This window comes from Opisthorchis viverrini (assembly GCF_000715545.1).
Source record: "Opisthorchis viverrini unplaced genomic scaffold opera_v5_134, whole genome shotgun sequence".
Classification (NCBI taxonomy): domain Eukaryota; kingdom Metazoa; phylum Platyhelminthes; class Trematoda; order Opisthorchiida; family Opisthorchiidae; genus Opisthorchis; species Opisthorchis viverrini.
The window spans coordinates 194,504-204,666 of NW_008751778.1; the positions used below are offsets into that span (position 1 = coordinate 194,504).

Here is a 10,163-nt window from a genome sequence, read left to right on the forward strand (position 1 = left end):
TCGCAATGCTGAAAACTGCACACCGCCAAGATCTTTCATTGGCCAGGAATCACAAACGTGGAGGTACAATTGCAGTTTTCTGTAGCGCCCAGTTAGAAGGACAGAACGAGTGCTTCGTTGTCTTGGAGGTTATTTCTTTCCTTGAGAGTTGGGACGTTTCTTGTTTCTACGTAAGTGTACTTTTCTGAGAGGTTGCCGTTGAACGGAGGGACAAATTCAGCTGCGCATTTTCAGTGTGTCTACTGCATTGTGGTTGTTTTTATTGCAGCTGTGGAGGGCTCTCGGCCGTTAAGACGAGTAAAGCGGATTATTGGTGGTCATCCGGTGCTTAAAGGAGCTTACCCCTGGGCGGTGTCAATACAGGCGAGGCGCTACCATGGTCTAAACGCCGTGTTCAGACCAAACAACGAACACTACTGCGGGGCTGCTCTGATCAAGCCTGATTGGATCGTCACTGCAGCTCACTGCTTGTACACAGAAGATGACAACGGGAACTTGGAGAGGTGAGGTATATATGTATTTTCAGATTCATCTGGATGTTACTACAAGGCTTAGACAAGCGCCTGTTCTATTCAAGTATGACCTTTTCAATGTACCATTATATTATGTTAGTGATCAGTGATAGACAGAAAGCGAGTGGTGGTTTATGGATTTATGTAAAGCATACGTTGCTGGAGAACTCCAGGCAAACCCAACGACTCGTTTATATATTAATATATATTTTATGTATATGATATATCATATATATACGAAAACGACATGCCCAAAACGGGAAATTTGGCTGGCAAATCGACTGGTATGTTTGGAGGTAAAATGCCTGTTTTTTCAAACTACTGGTCATTAGTTAGTAGACGAAAACACTTCGTTTCTGCTGAGGGCGTCTGCCAACTGTGATGGTTCGCATTGGGTAATTGACCATACACTAGGGAAGGCGCAGTTTGCTTCACGAGGTCACTGCTATTCGAGAAGATATTTGTCGGTACACCGACGGGTTTTGCTTCGCTGTTCGTGCAGAAATAGGGCAACTAGCTGGACACAGCCTGAACCTCAAGATGTGCTGGTACTTTGTTATTAAAATGTACCCGATAGTGTAGGGAGACCGTTCCAGTTCACGTTTCTCAGTTCATTCCTACCGGGACATAAGTACTAACTTTCCCACACGGTCCAAAAAGAACAAGATAAAGATTCTAAACAAAAGGTTCCCTCCTAGCGCTGTCTGGCGTCAAACGCATGCCATTTTACCATCTGAGCAGTCATACAAACTGTGCTCGTGAATGAAGAAGTAGCGGCTAAACCTTTGTTGGCACAGTTGAACAGTGGTATATGGAATGCTATTCACCCTAGACAGTCGCTTACCAGACATTCGGGTCTTGCATTATACCTCGTTTATTCAGTTTAGCGTAGGAACCATCCAGCCGTCCTTCTGAACATTTTCGACAGCATTGCCCCTAGCTCCTGCATGCCTATTATCTGTTCCAATAGTTCCCACTTGTCGTCCTCAACAAATGGATGGTTTCAAGACCAGGTGAAATGAATAATTCAGGAGCATTTGGCGGTGCACTTTGACCGGACTGCGCGATTCCAGAAGCATCATCCCAGTCTGCTTTCCTGTGTATCCTGACTCGCTTTTTATGGCTGCCCGAAAGATCGAGGGACACAAACTCGGCTTGAGAGACCGGACAGTATCTCAGCCTTGGTGCTTCCTTCTTGTGGCGTACTAGCTAGGTACCAAAAGGGTATTACAGCGGAATGAATGTTTATTATCGTTACATGAAAAATACATTTGTGTGATATGCTAATGAAGAGTGCAGTAACCTAATCCAGACTAAACAATTGAAAGGGATTTTTAGGAGTGCATCAATCGCTAACGTCTGAGTGCACGTTGCTCGGTAAGACAGAATCGCAGCAGACGTTCAAGAGAAACGCCAAACAGAAAGCAGTTTAAATCCCCGCACGGATGAACTTGAAAGAATGCACCGTTTACACAAACAGAACTTCCCTAAGTTTTGCAGTGATGGGGTCCTACGCTTGAGGTCATCTTTCGGTCCGTTTGGTGGGAAATGAAACAGTTGTTTCTTTCCTTTGATTGTGATTCCTGTAAATTTTCGGAGAACTTCTGGACTAGACTCAACAGAAGAAATTTTTTGTTACGGTAGCTGTGGAACCGGTGCATGTACATTCCTTTCTCCGAAAAGTTCAGTCCTGAAGGCTGTCTGGGTATCAGTAGTATCTAATCGATGGTGATATATCCCGTACAAGAAGACCGTTCACGGCTGAGCAAAACGTTAAAAGAAGAAAGCCATTTGTCTGGTCCCAGAGGCCTGTGTCCGTCAAAAAACCCATACACCTGTTCATTCTAAAGCTACGGATACAGAAACCAAAAAAGCGCTAGTTGGTTGTTTTGCGTTGATCAAGCTACAAACCAGCGATTGTCAAAAGGTTCTTCAGAATACACAAATTCAGAACTGATGCTCAAGGTGTCTTCGAAATGCCAGTGGTGGAAGTAAAATTTCACTAAACACGCATGGGTTTGAAGGTGCTAGGATCGCTTTGCAACACTTCACACAGATGTAAGAAGCAGGGAAGTCGGTATCTTTGGGAAAATGGAGGGTCAGCGTTAATCAGAGTAAACTTTAAACAATCTCTCTGAACATAGGAGTGATTTTATAGTTCACTGTATGCTGCAGAGCGCAGTCGCTTCAACCCTCTTTGGAATTATCAACGATGCACGTCTTTAGAATGATTCGAACCCGCCACAACCTGCCTAGTAGTTAAAAGCGACGAGTAGTTGCTCAGCAGTATAATTTGCTTGCAAAGTCACCTCAATCAACCACCAGACTGTAAGTAAGCCACTCGTTTCAGCACTCGGTCAACAAGTAATCACGTGACGTGGATTCCGTGTTTGAAAGATTGGTAGCGATATATCCTGTCTAATTTGAGTTATTAATAGATTGAGCAGTTATGAATAGATAATAAGTAATCGTTCAGCTGTAGCACCCTTTCGGTGCCTAGCTTCCATGCCACACGAAGGAAGCACGAGGGCTGGGATACTGCCAGGTCGCCCAAGCCTAGACAGGAGAAGTCTAGAGGCGGAGGTGGGATTCGAACCACGGATCTTCCAGTCAGTAAATTCGCGCTCTAACCACCTGGGCCATCTCGCCCCAGTTACAAGTGGTTGAATACCATGGTCTACATCTCCGAGGCAGGACTTCATGCTGATGTTTCCGAACAAGGACTAGACGGTTGCGTATTGATTTTCGGCTTTTCGACGACATAGATCATCCAGTGTTGCCTGAACCAAACCGATACCAGGCATGTATAGACGTAATACACTACTTAAAAGCATCATGAGCGACAGGTTCAGCTAAGTTCCAGGCGGGTCAACCGTCAATACCAAATTGGTATGCAAATGAGCGTATTTCGCTGATACCACAGCTAGTTTTACGGGTTCACTCGTGATTCAAACGTTACACTTTCGGTGATCTACTGAGTGTGACAAACAGTCACGTTAAACTGATGCTATAAATGAAGGTGTGACATGGGAAAACTAAGCAACCAAAAATATCTCTTGAGCGTCAGCTATTTGTTCAAATAAACTTCGAAATAGTTCAACTCTGGTTAGTCTTGTTTGACTCAGATGCCCTAACGGACTATGGACATCATTCTACATACAGACCTAAATTGCTTCAGTGGGCGGTATTGTTAGAGAGGATGAATTTTTATATAAACTTTTCTCTTCTCCTCTGAATCACAGCTACCTGGATCCCAAGATGTGGCACGTTCGACTTGCTTCAGACAAGCTTCAGGCAAGTTCATTTAGATGAGTTGTCCCAGAGCTGTCGTTTTTTTCACGAGAAATGCACGGTCATATGAGTCAAACCAAAATGTGGTGATGAGTAATCTGATCACGGAAAATTTGACATGGTGTAGCAATAAGAAGTGTGGACTTTCAAGGAAAGGAAAAATTCCTTGAACTACCGGCAAGATAAAGGTAAAAAAACGTAAAATCTTCAAAATAGTTTGCCTTCTTACACGCTATAGCGCGGAACGACGTGAAACGACGAGTAAAGTTCAGTTTGATATATCACTTCAATTAGTCAATGCACAAGCAATTTGGAAACCTACTACGAAGTTGACAATCGATCGATCGGTTGATTGATATCTACGAATGCGTTGTTGTCATTCCTGTGATCGAAAGGCAGTAATTCTGCTGGGATGTCAAACGTTCTCAACGTTGCTGATTTTTAGCTGTGAAGCAAGTAACATCACAAGGACATGGGTGCTTTATTACGAAAGAGTTAATATTTTACTTGTTCGCTTTAAATGGCTCACAATCTTTAAGTCTATCAACAAGCTGATAGCCTCAAGTAAGCAAGATACAAATACTTTTATGTGCACACGAATTTGGTTTCGACAAGAGAATCAGTTGAATATAGCTGATTCTTTTGTTTATGATGGTTCGCTTCAACTGAAGAGTATTCTACAACCTTTTGTGATATTTCGGATACCGTACCAACTGAAGCAGGAGGCTGTATAGTGCAGCAAATTCACTTGAAGCAGAGTATTAAAGACGGAAGATTCAGCTGGATTCAGTTGAATATCCTGTCCAAACCAGCTTCGAGTGTAACTGAGATGCTGTGTGGGAAAAACAAGATAAAATAGTTTTATTTTACATTTCTCCATGAAAGCGTCCAGCCAAATTGTTATATCTGCTGATTCGCCAATCTGAGGTATCTGCTGCTGACCCGCTCCAGTTCCTAGTGTCGGAGAGAAAAGACTCACGGAAGGGAACACAATAGCTATATTCCAACAAGTGGGTGCGAGAGCGTGAGTGTGTGCAGGTGCGAAAAGTACAACGGTCTCAAGCTATTTATTCGAGGGATACTGTCTGAACTCGGTCCAATGCTGACGCACGACTGCGACGTGCTGCATACTGAGGGGGCGTTGTCTGCCTGGTCAACACCTAGCGGGGCTGAGAGTCGCCGTAGATTCCGGGCATTCAGTGATTGCCTTCAGGAAGCTGACCTTCCTGATATAAATACGGCCAGTGAATTACGGTACCTCCGGATTTGGATCGTCTGAAATGGCAAGAAAAACAAACCAAAATAGACAAATCGTCGCAACACTCGTTGAATATAGCTGATTCTTTTGTTTATGATGGTTCGCTTCAACTGAAGAGTATTCTACAACCTTTTGTGATATTTCGGATACCGTACCAACTGAAGCAGGAGGCTGTATAGTGCAGCAAATTCACTTGAAGCAGAGTATTAAAGACGGAAGATTCAGCTGGATTCAGTTGAATATCCTGTCCAAACCAGCTTCGAGTGTAACTGAGATGCTGTGTGGGAAAAACAAGATAAAATAGTTTTATTTTACATTTCTCCATGAAAGCGTCCAGCCAAATTGTTATATCTGCTGATTCGCCAATCTGAGGTATCTGCTGCTGACCCGCTCCAGTTCCTAGTGTCGGAGAGAAAAGACTCACGGAAGGGAACACAATAGCTATATTCCAACAAGTGGGTGCGAGAGCGTGAGTGTGTGCAGGTGCGAAAAGTACAACGGTCTCAAGCTATTTATTCGAGGGATACTGTCTGAACTCGGTCCAATGCTGACGCACGACTGCGACGTGCTGCATACTGAGGGGGCGTTGTCTGCCTGGTCAACACCTAGCGGGGCTGAGAGTCGCCGTAGATTCCGGGCATTCAGTGATTGCCTTCAGGAAGCTGACCTTCCTGATATAAATACGGCCAGTGAATTACGGTACCTCCGGATTTGGATCGTCTGAAATGGCAAGAAAAACAAACCAAAATAGACAAATCGTTTACCGCAACACTCCCCTTCAACAAGGAACACGTTAGAAGCACTTGTGTGTCATTCTTTCCACCACGGGGTTCGATTTTTGTCTTGAGGTAGTTAAAGCGTCAGTATATGGGTTTCGTCTTTGTGGCGCTTGAAAACTACGTGGACTGATGTGGGAAACTCACTGAAGCTTACTGTTATTTGGCAATGCTCAGTCTCACAGTCCATTACTCAGCGTAGGATATACATGTGAGATGGCTCATTGTTTAGAGCCTGGATTTACCGACCGAAAGGTTCGTGGTTCGAACCCGACCTCTGTCTCTCGACTTCCGCTGTCTAGGCTTGGGTAAACTGGCAGTATCCCATCCCTCGTGCTTCGTTCAGGTGGCATGGCAGCTAAGCACTGAAAGCGTGTTACAGTTGAACAACAGTTTGCAGTCTCATCACTGGTCAGCGTTGTTCCAAGGAGACCGCTACACACACCCTAGATGGCAATAAATCCTCCTTTACTGAATGTGTCACTATTGTTCAAAGTTTCTTTACTGGAACCTCAATCAGTTTGCAAATTGATTAGTATCCATGTTGTGTCATTTTAAACAATTGGTTCAGATCACGCTGTTGATGTATACTTTCTACTCCTCACTTTCAAAAGAGTTAGATACAGTTCTATCCGAGTAAATGCACGACAAATAGTGAACTTCTGTGGGGCTCTAACCGCTAAAATTACTTTGGGAGAACAACACATCAGTTTGTTCTGAAAGCTTATTTCTGTATGAAGGTAGTTCATCTTTACCGGTTAATTTACCACACAGAATAAGTACAACTACAAAACCGACGTAAGGTTCCGAAGGCCCCGTGCAACCCAATGTCAGAGCGTATGTCCATAGAAAATTTGGAGTACAAATCTTAAACAGCTGTTTGTCTTTCGCACGTCCGACTGATCAGTGTTCCACAACTTTGATTTTTCTCTATAGCCGGGAGTGTTCGAACGTGTCAAAGGATTGTTTCGTCGAGCATTCAATGCGATTTTCGGATACGTGAAACTTCAACCCTACTACCACGTGAAAAAGATCTTTCATCACCCGAATTACCGACCAGGTAAGTTGAAATATCTATTGATTAGGTGCCTCAAGTTACTACTTTCGTGTTTCAAGGGTAACGGAGGGGTGGATAAGTACTGAATGATTGTAAATAAAGCTTGTTATCCACCAGGATGTTGACTCTCAGACATACGTAAAAAAGCGTTCTATACACTCGTGAATTGTTCCAGAACTTAGTGCTGCTGGTCGAAATACCAATTAACGCCAGAGAAGTTCTGTTTGAACAAAAACAGAACCACCTTAGAAAATGCTGTTATAATCCTGTGGTTTGGTGCTCAGAGTTAGTTTTATAATCAACAAAGCGAGCAGAAGATTGATCGCAGAGACGAATCAAACAAATGTGAAGGAAACACCTATTGGTACCTTTCAGGTGTTGCACAGTCTGAGGATAGGTGGATGATATTTAGGTGGAGATTTCGTCCTGAAGCCACCCAGTGCTGAAAAGCCGAGAAGCTGTTTCATCTTTATTGGGAATCATCAACAGTGTGCATTTCACGAAACCCCGAAGAGTCTCGAACCCGCGACCTCCCGGCTAGTAGTTTGAACACTTAACCGTTCGGCCACGAGTGGCTGATCAGAAGTGTGATTAACTCGCACTTAGACAAGACATAGCGCCGCTCATCCTTCAATCACGGGATCCACATCAGGCGGTCACACGTGTTGACTGGCTCCTCGAGCAACGACTTCTCAGACGGAAGTTTCACTCGTCGGGTGAAATTTATTCTTCCACTGAGCTACTTGTAGATTGTTGGTAGTGTGAGGAGATTCGGGATATTTGTAGGGATTTTTCGTGGAGATATTCACCTTAAAACGGCTTGACAGCCAAGTTAAAGCGATGTTACTAGAAATACACACCCCGTTTCAGGGATCCAGTGTCCTAAGAGTTATGTTCCTGCTACCACCGGGTCTGCACCTTTCTGGTTGGTTCACTTGGAGCACAGAAGAATCTGAGTAGCACTGGTACAGTTGTGTGGTTCGCATAAGTTAGAATCCGTGACCATTCTAACAGACAGCCACGTGACTACAGTGCGCTGCTATACTCGTTATGCCGAGGCTCTTACCTAGTGACATCGGAAGGCTTTCGACGAAAATGCTTGCCTTATACCGTCTTTCCCACTACCCGGGTTCTGTCTCCCAGACCGCCCTCCCCAACTCATGCCCTGAGAGCCCGAATAGCAGCTTTTACTCTCGTCTGTCACACCGATCCCTTATTGTTCTGACCTAAAATAGGGTAAATTAATCGCCTTGGTGAGTAACTAAACGCCCCGATTGCACATTGAACGATTGTAGTGCACGTTGGCGTACGGTGCAGGGGAGGTCGAGGTGACCTGCTGTCAGCCATCAAATTCATCTACTGTTTTCCCAATGTGGCTGAAACACAGCATTCTATTTGACAGCTGATATCACAATCCACTTGAGTTGACCCGCAGCGTCAGACCTTCGATAAAGAGTTCTTGTGTGTAAACTAACATGAGTTTTAGGCCTGGGAAGTATTACTTCTCTGATGCCATAAAAGCTAACGAAATACCTACGGCGAGTAACCCTCTGCTACCCAGCTAGCGTACATAAGGTGGATAGTTCCGATCCAGCGAGACGAACAGTTGAAACGGAACGAAGTGCGCTGGTTTCAAAGAGTGTGTTTAACATGGAAGATGCCGCGGGAATACTGCGCGGCCAAGCACTGCATAAATGGGGAAGAGGTTGAAATAAGGAAAATACACTCTTTTGCATACCAGTTTAGTTTCTTCGGCCGTCTCGACTGAAACCAAGTTGAATCTAGCGTTTAGGAATTAAGCTTACACTAGGCGAAGTCCCCGAGTTCCCTGAGCCCAAATTGGACTTATTTCGACAACTACACTCATTTGCAAATCAATTTAGCTCTCGCGAGAGTCTCAACTGAACCTCTCGTTCATGATGTTCTTCAACTGAATGGACTTTTGAAGAGTTTTCAGCAGCCTTGTGAGTAGTTTCCCTTATGAATTATACTGCGATATCTGAAATTTCTTACCAACGGAAAAACGAGGCGGTTCTTGTGCAGAACCTTCAGTCGAAGAATATCCTCAACGAGACATGTATCTGAGTCTCTCATGAAATCCAAATTGATATACGAATGAGTGTACTTGTCAAAAGTTTACGTTTCTTCATATGCTAGGATCACTTTTAACTGTTCCCTAATCTTTCGCACCTCGACAACATTCAGGACTTTGTACCTAATCATACTTCGCTTTGTCCAACAACACTATAAACTTTGCACCTTATGGAAGCCTCAGGGTTGGGGCAGTGATTCTTCGAAGACAGGTGTTCACGAATCTTTCTGTGGGTTAAGGGGAGAGCTCAAGCGCCGAAGCTCTGTAAGCAATGCTCACATGAAAAATGCGCACCTCGAATGAAAAGCACTGTATACTCCACCTTCCATCTTGACTTGAGATGTCACACTGTCACAGCTTCTTACTTACGCCCGCTCTTTTTGAGGAACACGTTGCTTTGATGGGTGTGGTTGCTGGACTTTCACATACGTTCCACTGGGAAACATTGGATAGGCCCTCTCCTACTTACGCCCGCTCTTTTTGAGGAACACGTTGCTTTGATGGGTGTGGTTGCTGGACTTTCACATACGTTCCACTGGGAAACATTGGATAGTTTAGCCCTCTCCTTAAATTTCATAGTTTCGCATGGACTTGTGAAGATGGATTAGGCCAGCAGAACATCGTCCCTCAATGGTCGAGCCCATGTACACCTGAATTACGCCGAAATGTTATCCAATATATGTTGTCTGGTATATCGCCGCGTGAACAAAACAGGGTCAGGTTTCTGAAGACATGAGACGGTAACAAGGAAACGAACGACACAGTCAGTTTAAATCACTGCATCGCACATACACCTATTGATCACCGCACCCGGCATGCTCTCTCTGTTATGCTGCAAGATTGGTTAAACTGTGGCGGTTTGAATTTTGCTATTGTTAGACAAACAAGTCTGACCTTGATGTGACTTGCCAGCGGGCCACTGTTCCATCCGGTGCATGCGCTCCTACCTTGTTTGGCTTGAGGTCCATCTCCTCTCGTTTGTCCTCCGTCTTATATCCTTGGGAATGAACAAGCGTCGGCGCACAGTACTGCAGAAAACGATGTGACATCTGCCTCTCTTAGCGAATATACACTCATTTGCAATCTAATTTGTTTTTTTCTTGAGAGACTCACCTGCAACCCAGCTGAATCTCTCGTTTGTGATGTTTTCAGGCAACTGAATGTGCTGTACCAGGCC

At 44.4% G+C, this 10,163-nt stretch overlaps 1 protein-coding gene across 1 annotated transcript in view; it reads left to right on the forward strand.

Moving 5' to 3' along the window:
* Nucleotides 1-234: 234 nt before the first annotated feature.
* The window catches only part of T265_13942 (hypothetical protein), a gene marked incomplete at both ends in the record, with an annotated part of 28,502 nt that continues 18,573 nt past the window's right edge, over nt 235-10,163 (forward strand). Inside the window, 3 exons of the mRNA XM_009171281.1 lie at nt 235-503; nt 6,023-6,092; nt 6,774-6,897. Of these exons, the coding sequence (XP_009169545.1) occupies nt 235-503; nt 6,023-6,092; nt 6,774-6,897 (463 nt within the window). The remainder of the gene's footprint in view (nt 504-6,022; nt 6,093-6,773; nt 6,898-10,163) is intronic.